The following is a 26,034-nucleotide window of genomic DNA, read 5'->3' on the forward strand; positions in this document are numbered from 1 at the left end:
ACCATGACCCAAGGACAGTTTAGCAGCACGTGGAGGCCCATGTGGGGAGGAACCAAGGCCTCTTCCCAACAGCCAGTGCCAACTCACCATTCATGTGAGTGAACCATCTTGAAAATGGACCTGCCAGCCCCAGTAAACTTTCAGATGACTGCAGCCCCTACTGACATTTTTGACTGCCACTTCTTGAGAGACCCAGAGCCAGAACCATCCAGCTAAATCACTCCTAAATCCTGACCCACAGAAATGGTCTTAGGTTTTGAGGACAATTTGTTACTCAGCAGTAGGTAACTGATACAAACCTGTGCACTGTAAATGGTGGCCCAGTGAGCCAGACTGAGAATGTGTGTGGGGCTCAGAAAGCAGGACTCTGCTCCCTTGAGGAGGAATGATGTTTCCTTGATCAATCCATGGATTGACTCATTGACTCATTTACTCAACAAATATTTCTGAAGCACTTACCACATGTCAAGCACTATGCTGGGGGCCGGGGACACAAGAGTAATGGCAGACACCCTGGGGAGGAGGACAGGGGGGTGTCTAGGACAAGCTCAGTTTTCCAGCTTGGGCACTTGGATGGATGGTGGCATCATTCATTGAGATAAACGGGAGGTGGGGGCATCTCATGAGAAAAGCTTTGGGTGTGCTGATTTTGAGGTGCTTGTGAGAAACCCACACGGCATTGTGCAGCCTGTTGGATATGTGGGTCTAAAACTCCTGAGAAGGTCTGAGCCGGAGGCATATATCTGAGAATTGTCAGGGTACAGGTAATAGGATTGAAGCAACAAGAGGAGACGAGACTGCCCAGGCGAGAGGACGGTGGTGGGAAATGAGAGGAAGGCGCAGGGCTGAACTCTGACACACCAACTTTTTTTGGACGTAATTTCAGACTTACAGAAAAGTAGCAAGACCATTACAAATATTTCCCACATACCCTTCACCTAAATTTCCCAAATGTTAATATTTTACCACATTTTTAATTCTTTTCTATGTACATATACTTTTCCTGAACCATTTGAGAGTAAGTCGCAGACATAATGCTCCTTTAGCCTTAAATATTTCAGTATGTATTTCCTAAGGACAAGGACCTTCTTTTTCATAACCAGAGTGCAGTGATCAAAATTGGGACATTAACATTGGTACAATACTTTTAACTAGCCACTTTCTTTTCCTGATTTTGCCAATTTCCCCAATAATATCCTTGATAGCATAGGAAAATCCTGGGTTGCATTTAGTTCTCCTATCTCAAGTTTCTATTAATCTGGAAAAGTTGTTCAGTGTTTCTTTGTCTTTCAAGACATTTACATTTCTGGCAAGTACAGAGCAGTTATTTTATTTTATTTTTTAAAAATTTTATTGGGGAATATTGGGGGAAAGAGTGTTTCTCCAGGGCCCATCAGCTCCAAGTTGTTGTCCTTCAATCTAGTTGTGGAGGGCGCAGCTCAGCTCCAAGTCCAGTCACCGTTTTCAATCTTTAGTTGCAGGGGCGCAGCCCACCATCCCATGCGGGAATTGAACCAGCAACCTTGTTGTTGAGAGCTCGGGCTCTATCCAGCTGAGCCATCCCATCAGGCCACCCCTCCAGAAGCTCAGCGGCAGCTCGTTGTCTTCAATCTAGTTGTGGAGGGCGCAGCTCATTGGCCCATGTGGGAATTGAACCGGCAACCCTGTTCAGAGCTCGCGCTCTAAACAACTGAGACATCCGGCCGCCCCAGAGCAGTTATTTTGTAAAGTGAATCTTGATTTGCGTTTACTTGGTTTCTTCATAATTAGACTCGGGTTACGCATCTTTGGTGGGAAGATCCCGGAAGGGATGTGGTGTCCCTGTCACTGCTCCCGCTCAGGGGTATTCACCTCTCTGTCCCACTGTGGATAGTGTGAACTCACGTCTCTTGGTTGAGCTGGGGCCTGACAGGATTCTCCCTGTAAAGTTATGGTTTTTTCCCTTTGCAATTAATAAACATGTGCCACCGTTGAAAGTGAGGTTGAGGAAGACGTTCCAGGAAGAAAGCTTGTGATGGGGTAGTAGAGACATGGGAGGAATACCAGAACACTCTAGAACCAGGAGGAGGTGCTACAAGGAGGGAGTGGTCAGTCACTTTGGTCCAGTGCCACCGAGAGGTCAGTCAAGCGAAGATGAGTGTCCAGTGGCTGCAGCTTCCACAGGCAGGTCATAGTGTAGGTGGAGTGATGGGGCTGGGCCAGCCTGTGGAGAGTGACAGAAGGTGAGAACAGACAACAGGGAAGCACCCCTTTGGGGAAGTTTGTCTGTGGATTGGACACAGGGATCCAGGCAGTGACAGAGAGGTGTGAGGGGCCAGGGAGATGGTCTGTAATAGATGGAAGGACACAGGGTATGGAAGTGAGTCAGGAGGGGACAGATGAGGGTTTAAAGCTGGATGTCACACACAGAGAGTGACATGTCCTTGAGGAGGCAGAGGACATGGGAGGAGGTCTTGGTGGGTCCTGCCCAGCCCCGGAGGGAAATGGGAGCAGCTGACAGGAAGCCGGTGGTGCTGATGGTGAGACAGGGATGATTTGAGTCCGAGTCCATTCTGATGACCTCTCATTTCTCAGCTGAGGAGGTGGTGGAGCGGGGCTGGAGGGCGGGCCAGGCGTGACGAGGGGGTGAACCGCGCTTGACATGGTCTCTGGAGAGGGAGAGAGCAAGCCAACCAGAGTGGGGGTGGGCAGCTGGGCGGCATGAAGGCGAGTCCAGGTTTTAGGGCCATGCAGCTGCCCGATGCAGGTGGACAAGGCAAACTGGTGATTTACCAGGAAAGAAGCTGGACCAGGAGGGCAATAAAGGCAGGAGGTTCCTGAAGGACCGGGAGAAACTGCAGGGTCAGTGGTGGGTTCTCAGTGACAGCAGACAATTTGTGCTAGAGTACCAGAGCGAGTGACATGAAAGGACAGAGGCTGGTGTTCCAGAGGGAAACGGTGGTCAGTGCTGGGCAGACGATGGGGAAGGCCCATGTGCCCCGGGGTGTGCTGGGGGAGGTGGCTGAGAGGGAGTGGGGGGCAGGGGTCTGGGGACGGCTGGACCGGGAACTGGGAGGCCAGGGGATCGGTGGGAGGTCCCTGAGGAGGCCTAAGCGACCAGGATAATAGCAGGAGTTGGGTGGGGGTGGGGAAGAAGACCTCAAACCAGGGCCACTAGGTATACAAGTCAGGACAGATGGCAGGCCCGAGATGATAGCTCTGGATGCAGAGCCCTGGAGGAGCAGTGCTTCTGACAGGAGGGGAAACTGCCTGCTGGGTGCCGGAGACCAGGGACCAGCTTTACCTTGGCTCAGTGGGATGGGGGTGTGGCAGACAGAACAGCAGCTTTGGAGAGGACCAAGGGCTGTGTGGGGACAGAGCCCCAGAGAGCAGTTTCCAGGCTCTCGGCCTCACATAGAAAGGTGCTGGCTCAGGTAGTAAATGGCCATCAACTGTGATTGCATGGCCATCAGCTGTGGCTAGTGGCCGTCAGCTGTACCCAGTGAGCTGTTGGCCACTAATATAACTGCTGTGGCTACACTAGCAGAAAAAGGGGAGCTAGCAAGAAGACGGTGGCTGAGCCTGCAAGCGGAGCAGTGAGGGTTGCGAACAGTGTGGCTCCTGCTTCCTGAGTCTCCAACCCAGCCGCCAGCAAGACTATAGTGGTATGACTCCCCCATCTATGGCTCCCTTGGTGTTCCTTTTTGGCCCCACCATATCCTGCGTTCTTATGTGGGGAGCGGGAGCAGAGACCCTGCAGGCCGCCCTGCACGACAGGCTGTCTCCAAGGGTGAACTGGGTCTCTGTTAAAGCTTAAGGGAAGGGAGCATTTGGAGCAGAAGTGGGGTGGCTTGTGACCTGCTGGGGTGTAGAATGGCTGATTCCCCCAGAGAGCAGTGCACAAAGACGGTAGTGCAGGCGGGGCAGTGTCAGGAGGGCTCCCTGGGTCTGAGAAACCAGGAAACTGCCCCCAGATTAGGAAGTGTAGGTCCCAGCCCCACATCTGGCCCCTATCAGCATGAGGGGACCACCAGGGCTGGGGCAAGCAGGCCCACAGCTTCCTCCAGGAAAAGCTGACGAGGAGCGGGTGAGGAGGCTGCACTGCCCATGGCCCCGGGCCAGCTGAGGTGGGCCACCCCACCTCGCCCGGCCTCTCCTCTCCAGGAATCAGAGGCTTGGCTGCCCCACAGGTGATGTGAGGGGCACGGGGAGGTTTCCTGCCATCTCTTCTGAGCCTTTTAGTCCCACATGGGGTTTCTGGACCGCCTGGCTGGTCTGCTGCAAGCCCTCACTGCGCCTGCCGGTTTTAATGAGTGCTGAGCCCGTTTTGGTTTCCATTAGATGAAAGGCTATGATGCAAAGAGAGCCCTGCGGTTTCTGTCCTGGTTCTATCTCTCTATGATGTGATGGGAGTCTTTGGGCAAGTTCTTCCACTTTCTGGGCCTCAGTTTCCTTATCTGTGTACTGGGGCTGTGGCAGACACCCTCTCTAAAGCCAGCTGTCATCTCTCCAAGGTGGAAACTCCTTTTACCTGCTTCTAATCAAGTCTTGTCTGAGCTATGAACTGGTAGATGCAAGAAGGCCCCGGGGCCCCCAAACCTCCTGAAGTTTTAGGGGTGAAGAGGTCTCCAGCATTTCCTCAGCCCTGGGCCTCATCCATCAGTCTTATGGGAGCTGGGTACCTTCCCTGACACTCAGTGTTTCCTTTCACACCACCCCCACCCTGGGGTGCTCCTGACCACAGGCACAGGAAGTGGTTTCTTAAGGCTGCAGCACCAGCCCTCCACGCTCCTTTATTTGTTCCCCATTCCCCGCCTGAAATGCAGCAGCAGGCAAGTGTTCCTCGAGCTAGACTCGGGTCTCAAAAGATACTGTGCCTTGGGGCAGGGGTCTGGGAAGCTATCAGACAATTACACCTTAGTGTGAAATAGTGGCTTGATCCATTCCCAAGGAAAAACAGACTTTGATAGAAGGGAGGGCATGTCCAGACCCTGGGGGGACAGGTGGGTGGGTGGGGGGGTTTAAAAGGTCACCCTAGGGGGCTGTGCAGGCTGCAGGGACCCTTGACCCATGACCTACCCACTGTTTCCGTTCCTTTCCCCAACCCTAGAGTGCCCCTCGGGGTGAAGAGCTCTGTCACTCTCTTTCCCCTTTCCTTCCCTGCCCCAGGGTGCTGGGAACCCTTCAGGCTACTTAGCTTGGTTGGGGGTAAGGGGCAGTGGGGCCTAGTTCTCAGGGTTCCACAACTAAGCAGCCAGCGTAGAATTTCTACACCACAGTCCAGGCGCCACGGCAACTGAGGGAAATAAACACTTTGGGCCTCACAGTCCAAGTTCTGCGGTGATGTCATCTCCAGCTCCTGCCTGCTGGGCCCTACAGCTGGCTGCACCCCAGACGGCCTCAGCTGCTCAAGCCTAAGGACTGCCTTCCTTCCCAGCCCAATACCACCTCTGGCGTCCGGGAGACAGTGAACAGAGGGGCCTGGGCAGGGGCACCTGGAGCCCCACACAAGCCCAGCTCCTTGCATCTGCTTACGTGTCTCAGTAACCGCTATTGCCCCTCCCTCTGCCCCAGTTATGAAACTGCCCAAGGGGCCCAGGAACTCTGTGTTCTATGGGCAGCACCTAGAGAAGAAGGCGCAGGTGCCCTCACGGCAGGAGGTAAAGAAGACCCCTGTGATCATGGCGTTGATCAAAGGTGAGAGCAGGACTCCCGCCCTGAGCCTGGGCCCCTTCCTCTCCCTGCAAGGCTGCTGAAGGTGTCCGGCCTCAGTCCTGCCTCCTGCAGCCTCTCCTTGAAGCTACAGAAGAGCTCTGCCTCTGAGCAGAACCTCAACCTCGCAGGCAGGCTGTATTGACAGCTGGAAATTTTCCGGTGGGGTTCGGGGTGGGGGAGGGAGGCAGCATGAGGCATGAAATGAGGCCAATTTTGGAAAAAGGCTAGGGGTTTATTGGAGCCTTAATCCCAGCTTTAGCTTTTTCTCTTTTCCTTCTTACTTTCAACTGAAAGCAGACAACCTAATTTTTACTACATCGTTATTTGGGAGGTGGTTGTGTATGTGATTAAATGTTTGGGCTCTGTTGGCTAATTGTCTCAGAATTTTCACATTACCAGTTTGTGTGACTTTGGGCAAATTGGTATTTCTGAGCCTCAATTTTCTCGTCTGTAAAATGGGAAAAAATGATAGTCTCTATCTTAGAGTTGGGAGGCTTAACTAAAATAACACACATGAAATGCTTAGTATACTACTTGGCACAGCATAAATTTTCAGCTCATTGCAACTATTGCCTTTCTTATTATGAATTGTCTGTCCAAGAGAAATTGCATTTTATCTGGGAACGCTACCTTTTACCCAGTGAAGCAGTTTGATGGTGGGATTTGTGACAGTGTGACATCAGTGGGAACAAAGACCTCAGTGTTCTCATGATGCATTGTACTTGGGGCTTGCTGCCTCTGCCACGGTGGACCCAGGCTGAGTGCTGCCCTGTCCGTCCTCACAGGTCCAGGGCCTGCCAAGTACCTGCGGCCATCCTGCACGGGCTACCTCGGCCACGACAGCTCCATGTTCCAGGAGCCCGCCAGCACTCTGCACACTCGGCTCTCGGACAAGTGTGAGTGCCCCAGCGCCCAGCACTCCCCTGGGGGCAGGGCTATTATTGTTGGGTGCTTGGGGTGGCAGTGAGAGGAAAGGAGCCGTTATCTGTAGCCAGAGGCCCCTGGGAACCCGGTCTGCCCTGAACAGTACAGCCAGGTGGCCCGCTGGGACCAGAGGAAGCCAGCAGGGATGCCTGAGTGGCCCACCCCTTTGAAGGCGATTGTGGGCATCCCCCAAATGGACCTCCTGAGGGAGCTTTGAAAGGATGCTGTCACTGTCCAGTTGGCACAGCAGGGTCTCCTTTCTGTCTGGTCTTTGACTGGGGCCCTTTAGCTCTGGCTGCCATGGATTCACTTGCCACAGCAGCTGGGCAGGAATAGCTGGGGATTGGAGGGAGAGTGGTGGGTGGTGTCCCCCAAGCCTTCACAAAGGGTGGCTTAGAACCTCCTAGAAAGGTGGGAGCAGAGGGCCACAGAAGAGCTAGGACTACTGGTCACGGTCAGGAAAAGGAAAAGCTGGGGGCGGGGGGGAGGATGGTCTATGGTCTAGGGGGCCTGCTAGGCCCCTCCTGGGGGTGACACACCCTCTTCAGCAGGGGAACCTCCTGGCTGGGACTGGGCCCCTTAATACCAGCTGTAGCCACCGTGCCTATTATTACCCCTTGGCACCGATCCCTAACCAGCTGAGCTAGCTGCTGTACAGCTGTTGTCATTTTATCTGTCCCTCTGAACAAGTTCTTGAGAATGTTAAAAGCCCCTTTACAGATGAGGAAATCCAAGTTCCCATAGCACCCAAAAGCCCCAGGACTCGGAAGGGCTCTCTTGGCTCCTCTCTTGGGGAGGGAGATCTGCCTAGAGCCAGGCCAGGCTGGCCCCTGGGGCTAACGGAGCCTCTTCTGGTCTGCCCTGCAGGGGTCACGAACAGTAACCCTGGACCTTGCTATTTCTTGGATCCTAAAATAACTCGGTTTGGCATGTCCACCTGCCCTCAGGTCCCCATGGAGGAACGCATCTCTAACCTGCGTAAGATGGGACGGAGAGGGAGGTGTGGGTTGGGGGTTGGGGCATGGGGATCCACCCTTAGGACCTGAGCAAGGGCAAAGCGTCATGGTTCCCCACAGCAGGTGTGGGGATGCTGGCATCTCCCTGCAATGTCACATCAAGACACCAATGTCACCATGTCTGCATCACTATACTTAACGTCTTGAAGTCAATGTTATGCATGTTTGTTGGGGGGTGTTATGATAAAAATGGGGCTCATGTCATAGCTACCACATTGTCATGCTAATGGGCTCATGAGCTGTGATGCGTTCAGGATGCTTTCTTGGTGCTATCACAAGGACAATGTGAGAATACTGACAGCCCAAGCTTGGTGTTCTGATGACACTTGTGGTTTTTATATTGTGACAACAGTGTCACGTCCTGAAGTCAGGATGGCCTAAGTCCCTCCCTCGCCTATAGCCCTGTGCAGGGGTGGATGTGTCCCTGCTGGAAGCGGGCGCTAGTGATGTCCAGTCAGGCTAACCAAGGCCTCAGCCGCCCACCTTCTCCACTTTCAGGCCTGAGCTCCACTCCATCCTCCTGCCACTACTACTTGGAGAAGACCCACGCTCCTGGGGAACGTAGGGCTCCCCAGTACACTTTTGGTTACCGCTGCCCATACAGAGTGATGGACCCCAACCCGGCCCCCAACCAGTACCAGCTGCCACTCTTGCTGGGACCCAACATCCCTGTCACCCGAGCTGCTCCTTGCTATAGTTTGGCATCTGCAGACAAGAACTGGTTCTACCAGGACAGTGTGGCAGGAGGCCCTGGGCCAGCCACGCATGCACGACCAGAGCCATCCAGCTACCAGAAGTGCAGCCCCATCCACAGCATGGCCAAGCGCTTTGCCTACCCGATGGACCACACCCCTCAGCCGGGCCCCGGTGCCCACGATGTCCAGCAGGTCACGGTGCACAAGCCCCGTACACCGGCTTTCACCATGGGTATCAAGCACTCTCCTCACCTGTGCCCGTTGGTCATCGATGTTCGCGACTGAGGCCCCTCCTGGTGTCCTCGTTCAGCCCACCCCCACCCCGAGGATTATTTTCTATACCTAATCGAGCAGCTTGCCACGGTTTAGAGTGGCAGAGCTGGTACCTGCAGTGTCCAGCACACAGAAGGCATTAGATAAATATATTTATTTATTTATTCATTTGCAAACATTCATAACTGCTTCCTTTGGGCCTTGCCGGGGTGAGGGATGGGGGTCCTAGGAGGCAGTGTAGGGGGCCCTGTCTGCGAGAAGTTCTGCTCTGGCTCACCAGGGGAGGCAGCCACATGCCCTCCAGAGTCCTAGGCAGAGACTCCAGAGAGCTGAGTTCTAGGCCTAACTCTACCATTAATGTGCTGTGTGGTCGTGTGCAACTTCTGCCCAGAGCAGCCCTGGGAGTGAGGAGAGGCCCGGAAGATGTCCAAGCCCCCTCTAGCTCCCAAACTGCCTGCCTCTGAGCCCTGACAGTGCTCAGTACCCAGAGAGGAGCAGGACGAGTGTGTGCAGGCAGAGGAGGCAGGGATCATTCTGGCTGGGGATGGGGACAGAGGATATTTCCTGGGGGGGGAACCCAGGAGGACAAGGAGAGACAGGGTGCAGAAGGAAGGGTATTCCTGACAGAGGTAAAGGTAAGAGCAAAGACAGGCAGGTGGGACCAAAGGGCACAGGGCAGGGAGCTGGGAGGCTCAGAGGGCAGGAGCCTGGGCTGCAGGAGGCTGGCTGGTAATGGGACCAGATGGTGGGCAGCTTGGAGTGGACTCAGGCTTTGTCCTTAGGGCCGTGAGGCTAGAGAAGACGCAGTATTTTCAGAATTCTTTGGTCGGAGAGAGAAGTTTGGCAGAATGGGCAGAGCCTGGAAACTACAGTCAGCCTAGGGAGGAGGTGAAGGGGCCAAGCAGGCTGCTGGAGGGAGGGTCTGCTTGTCACATGCTGTCTTTGGCATGTCACTTGTATGTCCCCAGCCTGCACAGCTTAGTCCTGCAGTGCCTGTTGGAAGAGGAGCCACACGCTAGCCAGGAGGGGGCAGTGTTGCCTCACTGTTGAGTCCGGTCTTGCCCACCCACCCACCAGTTCTGACTTGGCTGCTTTTGGGCAGACAGGTGCCAGCATTTTTGCCAGTCTCTGGGGAGGTTGGGGTCTCGTGCTGGCATTTGTCCTCCTTAAATCTTGGCATCCGGATCCCCCATTCCGACTTGCATCCACCCTTGGAACCGGCCCCTCTCCCAGCTCCTCTGGCCACAGGAGGTGAGAGGACTTCTATCCCTGCTCTCGGGAGGGAGGGCAGGGACTATGGAGGGCAAGGGATTTGGGGGAGGAGGAGAGGAGGTGGAATGTCCCCAGTCCCCATGGCTCAGGCAGAGGCATGTTCTGCATCACTGTCCCCAGAGCCGAGGGAGACAGGAGGAAAGGGCCACTCAGAACCTTTCTGATGTGTCTGCTGGCTCATCCTTTCAAATCTGAGAAATATTCAGGTTTTAATTGAAAACGAAAATTGAATTGAAGAACTGACTTTGGCCAGAAAGCAGCAGAGAATATCTTTGGAATCACACACACACACACAACAATATTTTACAAGGGGCTTGTAGAAAACTCCACTGGGGTTATGCCTGACTCTGGGCCCAAAGTCCCTCCCCGTCCGCCCCCATGTCGGGGTACTGTGTCCCGTCTTCCACTCTGTCCAGCAAGGCTGGGCTGAGCATGCTCAAGAGGGAGTGAGTGAGCTGGGGACCCATCTGTCTCGCAGCAGATTAGAAACATGTCATTTGCTGACAATGCCATTTATCACAGAGGCTGCAAAAATTAGTAATGCTTGGGTTGAAAGGGTTGGGTAGGGGTGGGGGCTTGCAGGTGGCAGTCGCTAACGCTGTACTGTGTCACCAGGTCAGAGGAGCTGCAGGGCAACCTCTGAATAGGGATTTTCTGATTTAGTGCTCAGCCCCTCTGAAGACCCTCCAGTGGAAAAATGAGGAACTGGCCCAGAGCCAGGGAAATGACTTTGGCCATATGACAAATTAATGCCCAGTCTCTAAAGAAAGGTCCAGGTTCAGTGCGTGACCACGGTCGGGGTTCCGTGTGTGGGCAGGGTTGGCGTGCAGTCTGGGGTGAGACACTTGACTTATATTAGGACTGAATCTTAGTTTTTGCCTCCATGGCTCAGTCTGGGACAGACCTCAACTTGACCTCAGCTGCCACGTTATCTGGGTAGCGACTGGCAGTTAGTCTTAGAGTTAGAACCAACTCTTGGAGTGGGTTTGTGATCCCAAGGGAAGGAGAGGAGGTTGGAGGGTTCAGAATGCATCTTCAGGGCATGAAGATGTTCAGAAAAGAGATGGTTCCGCCAAGAAGGGGATGCAGCCTCCAGGGAAGATGAACGGGGCTTGCCTTGCACCTCAGCATAAAATGATGGGGTCATTTAGCTTGGGAGGGACCTTGACAAAGCAGTTCCCATCTCCTGGCCTTGCGTCTCTGTGGCGATCACTGGCTAGATGACCTGCAGAAGGTCGGGTGGGAGTGGCTTCCCAGGCCTGGCTGAGTGCTGCCGCCTGGCAGGAAGCCCTGGTCTTATAGGACTTAAACCTTTTCCCTCAGGTACTTAGGCCTGGAGCCTGGCACATGATCACACAGATAAGATCATTCATTCGTTTAGCAAACTTTTGCTGAGCTGCCCTATGCCAGGCTCTGGCTGTGCCTGGGTGAACCAAAAGATGGTAAAAGCCCAGCCATGCCCTCCAGGAGTTCAGAGGCTGGCTTCCTGGGAGGATGAGAAGCAGCTCCCTCCAACCCTGAGCAGACATTCGAGGGTGGATGAGGCTCAGGGTATGGTAGGGTGCCCACCAGAGCTGCCCCCTTCTTTCCAGGGAGCTTAATGGATACCCCCACCAAGGCCCTCCTGGATGCTGGCTGGTGGGCTGGTCTCTGTCATTCTGTTGCTGCTGGACAGACCCTGAAGGCCAGTTGTCACTCTGGCTCCCAGGACCTGCGGGATGGCGGCCCTAGGACAGGAGCCAAAGTGGAAACCTGACTGCAGGGACACATTGACGCACCACAGGCAGACACACGGGTAGGGGCTTTGCACAAACACATGTCCTTTACCCACATGTACATGGGGACAAGACAGACACACCTATGGCACATGCTCACATGTGTGTGCACACGCATGCACAACCACAGACACCACGTCTTACTCTGCACGCAGATCCCCCCAATACCAGACACACTCAAATGTAGGCGTTATACTATCCTCACAGGGAAAGACAGATGCAGCACACACACCGCACGTGCTCAGACACCACAGCACGCACTGTACACACCTGTCACTACCACACTCCCCTGCGTCTCCTTAGCTCATGCACATGCCCGTGTCCACCCAGGCTCCCTCATGCCGCCTGGTGCCCTGGAGAAGGTAGTAGAGAAACCATGAGAATGCCCCCCTCCTCTCGCCAGCAGGAAGCAGTTGGGGCGTGACTCCCAGCCCTGAGGACACAGGAGCCCCTGGCTAGCTCCCAGCCCTCCAGCCTGGGGTCCTGCCTCTGGATGGGGTGCACTAGGCTGTGGGGCCCTGCATACCAGGAGAAGTCGATGTCTTCTTGCTGCCCTAGCCCTCAGAGATGCCCACCGAGGGGCCACCAAAGACTGGTGGCCTAGAGTAGGAGCTCCTGCCAGCCGGCCCTCCAATTCCTGTCCTTGACCGGGGTGGGGGTGGGGAGCTGGTTGGAGGGCACAAGCCCCTGGATTCCTGGTGGGGGTTTGCAGCTGTGTCTCCAAGCTCACCAGGGACAGAGTCCTCTTCCTTCCGGCTTCTCCTCTCTCCTCCCTCTGTGTCCACGGTCTGCCATTTGGCTCCTCTCTCTCCAAGTCTCTCTGCCTCCCTCTGGCTTTCATTTTCTTCTACTTTACTCTCCCTCTTGCTCCCATGTCCCTCTACCCTGTTTATCCTCTAGAATAAAGATCAGCATTTCATTACCCTGCAAATAGCAGAGCTGTTCTTGGAGGCCCTGACAGGAGGGCTGTGTGGTGGCGTGGCTTGGGCACCCACAGTCTCACTGTCCTTTGTTTGCTTTTCTCTTCTGAAGCTTCATTTTTCCTCGGAGAGTGGAAGCATGTTTCCCTTCAGGGGAGGAAGGGAGACAAAACAGAAATAAAAAACTGTCATCATTGTCTTGTAAACATAGTGTGTAGTCCAGAGTGGGGGCTCAGCAGGAGAGAGGGACTGCGGGAGTGGCAGGGACATAGAAAAGGGAGCTGAGAGATGGGAGAAAGGTGAGCTGGGTGAGCAGCGCCCCTGCCTCAGGGCCTGGTGGGTGTGGGCACCAAGCCAGGCTGCCAGCGGGAGGAGACCCATGGGATGGTGGAAAGGACTCAAGAAGAGAGCCCCTTACGCAGAGTTCCAGGCAGGGCCCAGGAGGGAGAGGGCCTCCAGCTCTGGGGATGCCAAGGTAAGATAAACAAGCGTCTGCTCCTGTAAAATCTACCAGAAACAAAGCTCCAAGTGTTCAGCTCTTGCCAAGGGCCAGGTACTTCCATAAGCGGAAAGCAGGTGGGTGACCTGCCCAGTGGTACTCAATCAGGGGTGGGGACACCAGGTTCCAGCCGTCTGTCTGCCTGCAATCCTTCCTTCACATAACCTCTGCTAGGAAAGGAGGCTGGAGACTTCTCTGGGCCTCAGTTTCCTCATTTGAAAAATGGAGAGACTGTTGGCTGCTCTGCAGGGCTGTGGGAAGGATCAAATGGCTGGATGCGGGTGGTCACCCAGCTGTGGTTCCCTGGAAAGTCAGCTGAGGATGTGGGGGAAACAAAGAACACCCGGTGTTGGGGGAGGGACTGGCCAGCAGCAGCCGCAGCATCAGCAGCTGTAAGGAGGGGCACGCCAGCTTCATGCCCTGCTGCCACCCAGTGGCGACATTTAGGTACTGCAGGTGATGGGTCTGAAGGGGATTGCAGAAGGATCAGAGCTGGAAGATACCTCTAGGGAGTGTTGTCTGGTCTTCTCTGGCTGTGTTTTGCAGAGAGGGGAGGAAATTACCCTCAAGTCACCCAGGACAGAAGCTTGGTCTGAGATTGGCTTTCATGGCAGGGTGCTTCCCCTTAGCCCCGTGGTGTTCAGGAAGCTCCCATGGGGCCTCAGAGCAAGAGAGGTGGAGCTCTGCAGCTTCCCCTGGAAGCCACTTCCTCCAGGGAGTCCTCCAGGGTTTCCTCCAGCAGGAAGTGGACTCAATGATGCCCTGCATCTCTACACATGTCCTCCCCTTGTTCCTCCTGCTCCACCTGCCCTGAACTGCTCCCCTGCCCCAAGCAAATCAGGCAGTGAGCCCCTTGAGACATTAGGGATAACGAAGGATCATCTTCACTATGCAGGGGTCACCTGCCAGGGGCCCAGCTCTGTCCCGGGACTTTACCTGCATAGTCTTACTTTAGCCTCCTAATGACTACAGGAGTTTGGGGTGATTTTTGAGCCCCAATTTTTGGGTGAGGAAACAGACACAAAGCGGTGAAGCAGGCATTCAAACCCAGGTCCATCCGTCCTCTGGGGAGGGGCCCACATTTGGTGATGAAAACTATCCCCATGGCCATCTGACAACCAGCTGTGACCAGACACTGAAATGACTGGTACAGGGTCCTGTGGGCTCAGGTCTCAGCCACACCCCTGTGCTGTTGCTGTGTGACTTTGGGTAATGCCCTTTGCTCTCTGGACTTCTGGTTCCTCATCTGTGAAATAAGTGTGTGTGTGTTCTGGATTTCCTCAGAGATCCATTCTGGCTCTGGAATTTGGCTCGGCCCTGGGATGGATGCTTCTGAAGGGTACTGGGGAGAAGGGGTGAATGAGCTGCAGATCTGGGAAGGCTGAGCTCTGGCTGGCCCCTCAGGTGCACCTCCCGGCTTGGGTGTCAGTGTTGGGGACTGGGGGCATCCTGGGGAGACGTGGGCTGTGAGGGTAGGAGAGGTCCAGATTGGGACAGAAATGGGGGATGGAGGCTTTCCCTCTGCTGCCGGCCACGGAGGGGGTTTTTCTTGGCAGGAAACAGCCTCATCAATCAGGGGCAATGGGGGGCTGACAGGCGGCCACTCCCTGACAGCGGCTTGAGGCACACTCATAAATCCCACTGGGGCTGAGCTGTAAATTCCTGTGATTCACGCCTGGCCTCCTGGAGGACAGAGACATTTAGTCTGTGGGACAGGCTGCTCTCCTCTGGGCAGAAACGGGGCGGGAGGGGGTCAGGGGGCTGGTAGGGAGTAGCCCATTCTCAGGCCTGGAGGGCTCAGCTCATAGGCTCCATGGGAGGTGCAGATACTGAGCCCCCCAGGACACCTCAGGCCCAGCCTCAGCCGGCCACCTCAGCCTTCGGTCTCAGCCATTCCTGTGTCCCGGCCTCAGTCACCCAGGAATCACATGTGTGGACACTTTCTATGTCCTCTGAGGTCTCACGGGGCCTGTGGCCAAGAGGGACCGCCGACTCATCCCCACTCCTCCTGCCACTCCATGTGAGTCTGTCTCGGTGATGACGAGGAAAAGGTGGGAACCAGGGCCTGGTCTGTGTATTGCTCATTGCAGGAGGCCTGGCGCCTGAGCCCACTGCCTCTCAAGGAGGGAAGGGCCTCAGTGACCCTCAGGTACAAGGCTGTGGTCATGTGTCAGTTTCTACCAGGACTCACCTCACTCAGATGCCAGCCTTTCTTATTTATTTAAAATTTTTCTTTAATCTGGATCACTTTTAAAATTTATATGTGTGTTTTAGCCTTGTCTTAAGCAATATTTGTGAAATAAGGCATCTTATGTGCTAGTTAAACACACACACACACAAGAATAGATACATGAAATCAAATATATGGTTAAAATAGCAAATGCCCATCGCTGTGTACTAAAATAGTCTGTGTCTCACCAATGATACATATACGATTCTTCGAGAAAAGTGGTTCTAGTTTTCTTCCTTTATTTTACAGAAAAGGCAACCAAGGCCCAGAGAGGTATAGGAACTTGCCCAGGATCACACAGCGTTGGGATTGTTGGCCAGCCCACCTGTAAAATGAGCCTAACACTCATTTTACAGAAGCATGTTACATAATTGTTTGTGGAGGGGCTGGTCAGGGTGTAGAGGCCTTCCTTCCCCTGAAGCATCTTTGGATCCTTTGAGGACTTTTGGAGAGTGTGCCTTAACATGGAGTACAGTGGGCATCCCGGCAGCAGAATGACGGGCAAGCAGGCAGGCAGCCACCTGGGTCTCCTGGTGAGACGAGGCATGGCCCTCTGCTCTGACTGCCCTTCTTGGTGCCCATGGCTCCTGCAGTGTCTCAATACTGGGAAGAGGTAAGGAAAGGAGTCCCAGGGGAGGTGGAGAGCAGGGCTCCTGCAGCAGCCTTTCCCTGGAGAGCTGTTTCCTGAGGCGATAATTAGTGGCACCAGCTCTTGGCTCACAAGAAGAGTTGCCTCATTAGTGAGTGCCTTTCCTGTCCCACTCTCAGGCTCCTGCCACCAGCTCTGCCACAGCTAACACTGTCATCACCCCAGGGACATGGCACAATGACTCTTGTTGGGGAGCCAGGAAGGAGGTGTGTGTGCAGGATGGCCAGGGTGTGTGTACACTACACACACACACACACACACAATGCAGAAACACTTGTGTCTAATGTAAACACACGAGCACAGTAACGTGTACGACCCGACATACCACACACTCACAGAGTCAGTACAGAGACGGGTGTGCACAGAGGTGGACCTAAACGCGGACATGCAGTGCATGCCTGCAGACGCCCACGCGGAAGGTGGACACGCACCCCCACCCATAGCCTCGAGAGTGGGTCCACACAGACAGCCTGACCTGTGTCTCCAGACTCATGAGAGTGCAGAATCGTCCACAGATGTGTCCGTGCTGGTGAGCCTACTGGCGCACAGAAGCACACGGTGTGCCCGGGGGTGCAGGGACACCCACATGCACATGCACAGCAGCAGCACGTGTGTCAGGCTTTTCTTGGACTCTAACCAGGTGCCAGGTGCAGGGATGGTTCATTTCCTGGGGGACGTGAGGACACATTAACGAATTGTCGTCATCCCTGACAGAGGGAAAAAGGGAAGAAAGGAGGGAAAGAGGGGTGTGTGTTGGGGTGGTGGTGAAGCTGGAGGGTGAAGGTGACCAGGGACTGGGAGTAGGTTCGAGGGCCCAGGGCATCAACATTTTAGCTCAGGGCAGGCCCAGGGTCCCATCACGCGGCCCCAATCCCAGCACCAGATGAGCCCTTCAGGGCAGGTGGTTGGGCTGGTGTGGCAATCTCTTTGCAGAGCTCCCTCTGCACAGCTTTGCAGGTGGAGGACCTGCCTGGTCTCTCACTGGCTCTCACTCAGTGGAAGTCTGTCCCCCAGAACCTCCCACTCTCAGCCCCACTTCTGCTTTGGGGGTGCACTGGCTCAGGGTGGAGGGAGCTGTCCTTTCACAGGACCAGGGTGGGGGGACATGACTGCTAAGGAAGCGTCCTGACACCAGGACAGCTCCCCTACCCTTGCCCTGATCTCCGCCCTGAGACAAAGCCCTGGAAACAGGGGTGGACAAGGATGCGACCCTGAAGGAGACAAAGGTGTGAGCCAGGTGAGACGCGCGCTGGGCTGGGCGGGAGTGTGACAGATATACCCAGGGACCAGAGGTGGCGAGAAGGGACTGGTCTGTGAAAGCCAGACGGGCCCAGAGACACAGCGGGAGGTCCAGAGAGAGTCACAGCCGGGTTGAGACAGATCTTAAGGGAAGAGATACAAAGAAAGATCCAGAGATTGGGGGAGATAGTCCAACTCTGCCACTTCCCCTGGTTAGGAGGGAGTCACCCCACGTGAGGGGCATGGGAGGAGGAGCCCTGGCCTAGAGAAGATGTGGCCGTTCCTGGGACTTTTGGAGAGTGTGCCTTGGCAGCTGGTCAGTGAAGTGGGGGCTGGGCTGGACCTGCTTCTGAGGGGCCCTGAGGCTCAAGGGGAGGCTGGCCTGGCCCTGGTTCCCTCTACTTCCCCCTTGGGCATGTGAGCCTATAGATGGGGGTGGGGCCTCCGTAGCGGTTCAGGGTGCAGGACCCACTTCGGAGCCCCAGAGTTGGCAAATTGGGTGGAGGAGGAATGTCTCGGGGCCTGCGGTGTGCGGCAACCATGGAGCACTGAGTGATGACGCGTTCACCTCAACATTGAAAATGCATAAATATCCATTGTCAGGCACCCAGGCAGATATAAATACAGAGTTGGGGGTGCAGCCCTCAGTGATGATTTACTGGCTTGCTGCTGGCAGTGGCAGGGGCACTTTTGCTTGGCTCTCAGGAGCATTTTGGGGATGGCTATATGACCACCAGCTGCCGCCTGTGTCCCTTCTCCTGGAGAAGTGGTTCTTTGGGGATTGCTGCCTGTGCTGGAGGTGGAGCAAGGTAGTTATTCCTGGGCTGCTCCATCCTGGGCTTTTGGGGCTTCTCCCACCTTCCCCTCCTCCAGTATCTCTTAGCTCAGGAGGTACCACTTCTGTGTCAGAATTGGCATGCACACAGCCCTGGTGTACTTGGATAAAATGAGAGGAGCTCCAACCCCACTATGAGAGCTTCCAGACTGGGACACAGAGCAGCCACCCCAGCCAGGTCCTGCCCTCAGGAGCTCACCCCCGCGGAACTGAGGCCCAGAGAGGAAAACCACATGGCTACTGGTGGCTTCCACACATTCCATCTCAGCCCAGCGTGTCCACAGCCCCTGCCCAGGAGGGCTCCTTGCAGCAGGACGGCAGGAAGGCCATGGTGTCCCCCGGATTGGACACAGGGCCTGCCCCATGCTGGCTTGTCATGCCCTTCTCTCCAGGCTAGCAGGGAGTCATCTCCCTGTCTCTCCTCCCAGAGCTGGGGCATGCTGATGCTACAGCCTGCACAACCTGAGGGCTGTGTTTACTTTGAGCTGGGACGCAGGGCCCGTGGCTGTGTTCAGGGGGCGTCGTTCCTGTAGCACAGAAGCCATACCTGCATGGTGGGCACAGTGTCCTCCACACTGCGGTGCTGCTGGGGTCCCTGAGTCTCCTCTTCCCAGGAGAGGTGGGGCTGGGCTTCCCTGCCTGGGGCGAGACCCCACATGGGTCAGAAGGAGCTGAACAGGCACCGGCTGTGGGGGTTGCATGAGCTGAGTGGACATCATGAACCTGCTGGGCACAGAGCAGGGGTGGGAGTGGGCTAGACGGGAGTAGGTGGGGACTGGGGGCGGTCTGTGGACGGGGCTGAGACTGAGCCTGGGACACAGAACTCATCTTTTGTTCCTTGCCTGTTTCTCATCTTTACCTCCCTAAGTACATCATTGTCATCGAGGACCCCCAAGATGACACCACCTCGGTGGGTGACACATGGTCCTGGCCCGTGCCGTCTAGGCCTTTCCTGCCAGAAATACCAATAGGCTTAGGGAATACCCATGTGCCTGGATAGATAGGCTGGACAACCACTGCTAAAGTCAACTTTGGCTGGTTACTCTCACATTGACTCAGAAAGTAAGAAATGCTGCAAACAGCAGTCACGTGGTCTACTGTCACCCAGCTCTCTTCTCAGTCCTAGTTCTGGTGTCTAGTGTGTGGCATAGGCCAGAGCCGAGTCTCCGAGTTTATTCCTGAGTGATTTTCATGCTGACTCTCAGTCGCACATGCCACGGCCGTCCGCTCTTCTGTGGAGCCAGGAGGAAGCGGTCTGCAGCCCCACTCCCGGCCCCTCGACGTGCTGGTTCCCACTTCAGCTCCTCGATGAAGAGGCACGAGCAGGATCCCGCACCTGCATAACAGGTTCCAGTGTCGCAGCAGTGGACACTCCAGGGGCACAGAAGGAGCACGGGCTGTGGGCTCCAGCTCAGGGCACAGCAGGGAGCACGGGCTGTGGGCTGTAGCTCAGGGCCGCGGCAGCCTTCTCACTTCTGGGTCTGCCTCCTCGTCTTCACCTCTCCTACTGCCCTAAGCAGCATGGCCCAGCAGCTCCCGGGAGGCTTCTCAAAACACCTGTGAAGGCCCTGTTCGTCACTCTTCAGGATAGTGGGAAAGAGGGAAAGCTCTAGTCTCCTTCCTTGGATGGAGACAGACAGGTCTCCCTGAATCCCAGCCCTCTGGGTCTCCAGCCGCAGATGCAGCAGGGGCCTGAGTGGGAGCTGCTCCCTAGTGTCTCCTCTGGTCCCTACCCCCTTCTCGTGGCTTCTTCAGCTTCCTGGGGCTCTGTTCCCCCATAATTATGGTTGGTGTGTGCCCCTCACTGTGGCCCCAGCTCTGTACCCTGGCCCCTCTGGACACAGGCTCTTGGCTTCTGCCTTTGTCATGGACTCACTGCATGTCTTGGAAGGTCAAGTCACTCAGGGGGGCAGTCTGGCCTGAGTCATGTTCCACCAGGCCAGAGGTCAGTGAACAGTCACGGGGGCGTGGCCTGTGGTCAGACATTCATGCGTGCTCCAGGGTGACCCAGGGGAGCCATGGGGCTCTGGAGTGGGGCCATCTGCTTTCAAACAGGGTGGGAATGGGGGCAGTGACCACTAGTGGCTGAGAGCCTGCACTCATCCTGGCCCCTCCACCTGGGCCCTGGCCGTGCCTCCTGTATGCCAAACACCGTGCTGGGCTTGGGGGGACACATAGGAACAAGACTGTCCTTGCTCTCCAGGCTTAGAGTCTCATGTGGGGGACAGTGTGTCCATAAATAGCAAAACACAATGATGTCAGAAGCTCAGGGTGCACAGAGAAGGAGAAGTTAGGTCTGACGGAAGGGTAGAAGTGTTTCAATGGAGGGGGTGACATTTGGTCTGAGCCATGAGCTGGGACTTTAGAACGTGGTTCTGGGGCTGCTGGAAACACCCCTCTGTGTGGCTGAGATGGTGCAGCAGGAACAGTGGCTCTGTGGTGGTGGGGGGAGCTGACTACCAAGCTGCCTAACGTGGTTGGTGAGACAGCCCCGAGCATTGAGGGTTTACCTGGCTGTGGAGGGCAAGTGTCTGGCTGAGGGTGTGGTTGTTTGGCTGGCAGTGGGGGGAGGAGGATGCTGAGGAGAGGGAGGTCTGGGTGACACCAGGAAGGCCCAGAGGGGTGGGACCAGCCAGCCCTCTGACCCCCCTGTTGGGCTCCCCTCCTGGCTTGCGTTTAGAGGGGCAGACACATAGCCTTCTCCAACCCAACACCCCTGGCTGCAGCCTTATGTCAGGGCTAAAATTAGTTTTGTGGGGGCAGCAGGAGAAAAAGTCGTGGGAATCACCGCTGCCTGTTCTTTCAGAGGTGGTTACAAGAGCTGTGAAAAGACAATGACCCCAGGCCTGGACCCGGCCGGAGTGGCGGTGGGGTTCCTGGGACCGCCTTGCTAACCTAGCTCTGGGAGCAGGAGCCATGGAGGGCAGATGCCCTGCCTCTCTCTCAGCCACCCCTTTGTCACTGCCAGCTGCCTGGGGGAAGGGGTGGCCAGGTTCTGAACGCTTGGTGCACACAGAGGAGGCATCAGGCCAGCAGCCCCCTCCCCAGCCCACCTGACTGTGCAGGTGCTCCACTGCTTCACTGTGCGGTTGCCATGGCAACCCCAGGTAGCTGAAGTTCCATAAACGGGATGGGCAGTGGGTCAGGGCACATGGAGGGGACTGATCCCCAGCCTGCTCCCATAACTCCTCTGGGCTCTGCCCATTTAGCCCATGGCCTGGCTTCATCCTCAGCGCCGCCCTCGCCTGCTCTCCCACAGGACTCCAGCCACCGAGTCCTGACCATTCCCTCCATCCCCCACGCTCCCCTCTGCCCCAGCTTCCCTGCCTCTGGCCCAGTCCCATCTGCAGTCTGCTCTCCGTGCGGAGAGCTCTGTGCCGTCATGGCCTCCTGGCCTGAAACCCTTCAGTGGCTCCCACTGCCCTCCAGACAAAGCCAGGCTCCTGCCCAGCCTTCCCTCCCGTCTCCCCGCTCCCTGTGCTTCTGCTCCAGCCACCTGGGATGCTGAGCTCGGGGCACTGGTACGTGAGTGTGGAGAGCCACCCTTCCAGAACCATATGTGTGGAGCAGTAGTGATGTCTCTCCAGAGTTAATGCTATACCTTGAAAATGGGTTTCGTGTGCAGCTCTTCTGAGAAGGCTGCATTTGTTCTACCTCCTGGAAATTCACAAGACACTCTGTTACGTCTTAAAGACTAGGACAAGTCCTACAGTGGAAAAGTCTATTTTGCCTTACTTAACCCAGAGTCCCAGAGTCGTTGCCCATAAAAAAGGACATCCATGAACAGCTCTAGCAACTAGTTTCTCTGGAGCACTGTTTGGAAAATGCTGGATGGGCCCTAAAGTGTGGTGCCCTGTCCTCTGGGATCCTGAGGCCTGCTCCCCGCTGTGGAGGGCCCTCCCAGGAGGCACATCCTGATATGTGGCCAAGCAAGCATTGGGAGGCAGGGCCCCAAATCAACACCCGATCTGTCTCCTGGATCGAGTGTGGTTCCTGATGTGTTTTATTGAAACCACACAATGTTCTTTTAGAATTTGACCTGACTGCCAACACTTAAAACAACAGATTTTTGCGTTTTAAAGTCCTCTCATAAAACTAGCACCCCCATCAACGTGGTGAGCACAAATCCCTCTGTGAAGTGGAGAAGGCACAAACCACTCACATGCAAAGCAGATCACTACTCCTGGCTGGCTGGACCCCCGAGAACATTTGCGTTTCTGAGCCTTTTCGAGGGGCGTGTGGGCCGCGTCTCAGTGGAGTTCCTCTTCATCGGGTGACCTACATCTGACTCACCCTGCTCCTGGGCGTTAAGTTCTGTAAAGGACAGAGGTAGGTGGAGCTTATGGAAGGTTTCTCACACCCCATGAAGCACCAGGTAATTATGCAAATTAAGTCAAGAAGTCCACTGGCCACCCCACCCTCTGCCCCTAGGCTCTCTTGACATCAGGTGGCAGAACTCTAGAGAGGTGGGGGGAGGTCTGCCTGCAGCATCGTCTTGTGTCACCTGCCTGTGGTCTCAGTGGGCAAGGAGACTCCAGGCAGCCGCCCAGGTCACTCTGGTAATCGGAGCGTGCTGGGTGCGAGAGTCACTCCCGGCAAGAGCTAAAAGCTGAGAACAGTGTGGGGCCCTCACTGGCACTTCTGAGCTAGCTCACTGCTGTGGAGAGCCAGCTGAAAATAGCCTGATTCTGGGCCGATACTGGAACCTGGGGATATCCGCTGTGGCCCAGAGGTGGGATGGGCTATCGAGGGCCCTGGCCCTGCCCTGGGAAGACAGCCGGGGAGGCAGAGGCCCTCTGACATGAGGGCCGCAGTCCCTGCGTGGCTGGGGGAGGCAGATAACTGAGGAACTGCCTTGTCATGCTGAGCCAGGGCCCCAGGATGGGCTTCTGTCCTGGGTGGGCTGAGTGGGGTCCATAGGGCCTCCCCTGCTCAGCTGGGCATCTAAGCTCCCTGGGCTCTGGCCCAGTCCCCACCAAAACCCACCCTCAGGATGTCTGAATTCAGCTGTCTCCTGCTTTGCCTGAACATGTCCTGTCCTCGGCCCATCCCCTTCTCAGCCTAGTCAAACCTCCCTGCTTGAGGTTCCCACATATATGTCTCCCCCCACCCCCACCGTAACCCCCCTCCCGCCTCCCGCTTGAAGTACCAGTCCCTCCTCCCCCCTGCCATCCAGGCCCGGGGCTTCCCTTCCCTTAGAGCTGAGCCAACCACAAGCCCTATCCCTCTCTCCGCCTCCCTGAAATCAAAATCTAGAGGAAGCCCTGAGGCCCGGCTGGTGGAGTCCTTTGAATACCTTACTGTGCTGTCCTGTAAGTGTCACCAAGCCCCACACGGAATCCTAGAGGGGGAGAGACTGAGACCTGGGCGTGACTGCTGTGCAGCCCCCTCTCAGATGACTGGCGGTCCAGCCTCTGCTCACATGCCTCTCGAGGCAGCCCTGCCCTGCTGGTGTCCTGTTCCCCTGCCCCCTCTGCCACAGTTCCCTAGGGGTGGGCTCCAGCCTGACTGAGGGTCTCACACACTCCTAGGGGGGCTAGACCTAAACAAGACCTCCTAGGGCAAGTCCCAGTGGGCAAGAGCCAAGCGCTGCTGAGGCAGGACTATTGGCAAATTGAGCTGAAGGTGCTGGCCCCCCCTCGCCCCCCCCCCCCCCCCCCCCCCCCCGTGTCTCTGGCCCCATGCTTTGCCTCAGCCTCAGATGGAGCCCAGGGCAGAGGTGGAAGACAGGCCAGGGAGAGAAAAGGGCCTGGTCATTGAGGAAGGTGGGTCCCTGTCCCTGTGGTGAGTCAGCCAAGCTGGGGTGCCAGGAGCAGCTGGCTGCTGGGGGGTGGGAGGTCTCCCCTCCCCCATGCTTGCTTCTGCGTTGTCCCCGATTTCCCCAGCACAAAACCGCCTTCTCTGCCATGGGCAGCGATCACCAGGACTTCCTACTGGGGCTGAAGGAGCACCTCAGAGAGCTGGGAGCATAGAGGCCCCTGCCGGCCAGCATTGTCTGTCTGCAGGACCTGGGGCGAGCCCTTCGTTTCCTGGGGGGCCTCACTTGTCTATCTGGGCAAGTTCAGTATTGGATCAGACCAGACCTGGTTAGTGGTTGACACTCTGGGAACTGAGATCTCACTAACTGAGCAAGCTTCAGCCATTTGCTTAACCTCAGTCCTTACATCTGTAAAATGGGGATGGCAATAAAATGTCGTGAGGATTAAATAAGTGTGTATGATATAATTAAATGAGAATTAAATGAGTGCAAAGCATAAAGTATAGTGTTATATAAATGTTAATTAATATTACCAGCTCACAGGTTCTTTTGAGAATTCAATAAAACATATAGACCCCCTTTTGGAAGAAACCTGCACTCACATGCCCATTTTGGTGCACAAATTCGGGTTATCAACTCCCCGAAGCTCACTGCGTAAGAAGACATGCTGAGAGATTGACTCTAACATGCTTTTGTTGTTGAATTTTTGGGTCAAATTAGTATATGCAAATAGTTTTAAATCTCCAAAGAGAAATGGCTGTGGGTCTCACCCCCACCTCTGGACGCAGACTCCTCCAGAGGCCACTTGCAGCCTTTCCCAGGTATTTCTCTCCTCCACAGCCAACCTCCTGCTCCCAGCAGCGGTGCTGGCAGGGGTGGGGAAGCCTTAGCAGTGAGCCGCGGAGCCTGGGATGGGGTAGCAGGCTTGCTCCTGCTTCCTCCCCAGACACTGTGGAGTCGGGCTGTGCCCCTCTGACTCACCACCAGGCTCTTGCCCAGTGCCCTCCACCAACTCTCCCCTGCCCGAGTCTGGATGCCCTAATTTGTTGCTTCTACGGTCCCCCTCCCCACACTGGTAACCAGAGCTGCTTTCAAGTTGCACATCCCACCACATCCTCTCCTCCTTACAACTCCCAATGGCTCCTCATTGAATGCGATGGTTTTAGCATCTAGGTTGAGGGAGGAAAATTTATGTAAGATTCATGATGCCCTGGGTACAGAAAACGCAGAATTCTTCCTGGTAGATAATGACATCAGCAAAGGGGCTTGGGGTTGGTCCAGGGGCCTGTGGGGTTACTGAGCCTGGGCCTGCAGGGCTCGTGGGGGTGGGGGCGGCTGGAGGAGGCGGGGATGAAACCACCTCATGCAAATATATTGAAATGAGGCTTTGGGGCAAGATTGACAAGCTGCTAAGAAGAAAGGCTCTGTGACACTCCTGTGTCCCACCTCCCAACCAGCTGGCTCGAAGGACAGTTTCCCTGCAGGGTGCTTGTGTGTGTGTGTGTGTAGGAGGGGCTGTCGCCCTGCCCTCCCTCACACACTTTGGTGTGCGTCCCTTGCCTACACAGTGACACACCAGCACCCTTGGGCTGGTATAGTGGCTGGGTTTCCAGCTCATATCCGAACAACACTCCCTTTTTGTTTTTTCCTTTTTAAATGGACCTCAGGTACACACTCTCAGTATTGGCCCATGCAGGGCCGCTTTAATCGAGTGATTTGTTATTTACAGTGATACATTTTCATTTGCAGTGACGTGGTGAATGCGTCAGAGCTCAGACGCACTCATCTTGTGCCCCTCCCTATGATAGCCACTGCCTCCCCCTCAGAGTAGTCACCGAATTTTGTGTTTATCAGTCCTTTGCCTTTTTAAATATAATTTTATAACAGTATCAGCCAGGAGAAACTAGTTAGATGCTGGGTAACAAATAATCCCTAATATCAGGGGTCAACCCAGCAGAGGGTTCTTCTCTGTCCTGCTACATGGCCAGTGAAGATCGTGACATCTGCCCACTGCACACACGGCGGGACGGGGTGCAGGGGCTGCCTGTGATGTGCTATTCAACACTGAATTCTGGGGTTTGCTTTAGCAGGGGAGGAGAATAAGAACTCAGCATCAGCACCACTTCTTAGATGTTTCTGCCCCAAAGTGACACTAGCACTCTGGTGACCTTTCATCGGCCCAGGCTCTCCCTAATTTCAGGAAAAATGTACCGAGGAGGAAGGAAGAGCCTGAGGTCTTGCTGATCTTGGGGGCG

The 26,034-nt window shown here is 55.5% G+C and overlaps 1 protein-coding gene across 1 annotated transcript; it reads left to right on the forward strand.

Moving 5' to 3' along the window:
• Window positions 1-3,618: 3,618 nt before the first annotated feature.
• Window positions 3,619-8,770, forward strand: ODF3L1 (outer dense fiber of sperm tails 3 like 1). Its single transcript, XM_033109140.1, has 5 exons — window positions 3,619-3,644; window positions 5,336-5,676; window positions 6,480-6,590; window positions 7,486-7,596; window positions 8,133-8,770. Exons 2-5 carry the CDS (start codon window positions 5,556-5,558, stop codon window positions 8,612-8,614), a joined length of 825 nt encoding a protein of 274 aa, XP_032965031.1. The 5' UTR covers window positions 3,619-3,644; window positions 5,336-5,555; the 3' UTR covers window positions 8,615-8,770.
• The last annotated feature ends 17,264 nt before the right edge of the window (window positions 8,771-26,034 follow it).

Source organism: Rhinolophus ferrumequinum, chromosome 6 (genome assembly GCF_004115265.2).
Source record: "Rhinolophus ferrumequinum isolate MPI-CBG mRhiFer1 chromosome 6, mRhiFer1_v1.p, whole genome shotgun sequence".
Classification (NCBI taxonomy): Eukaryota; Metazoa; Chordata; class Mammalia; order Chiroptera; family Rhinolophidae; genus Rhinolophus; species Rhinolophus ferrumequinum.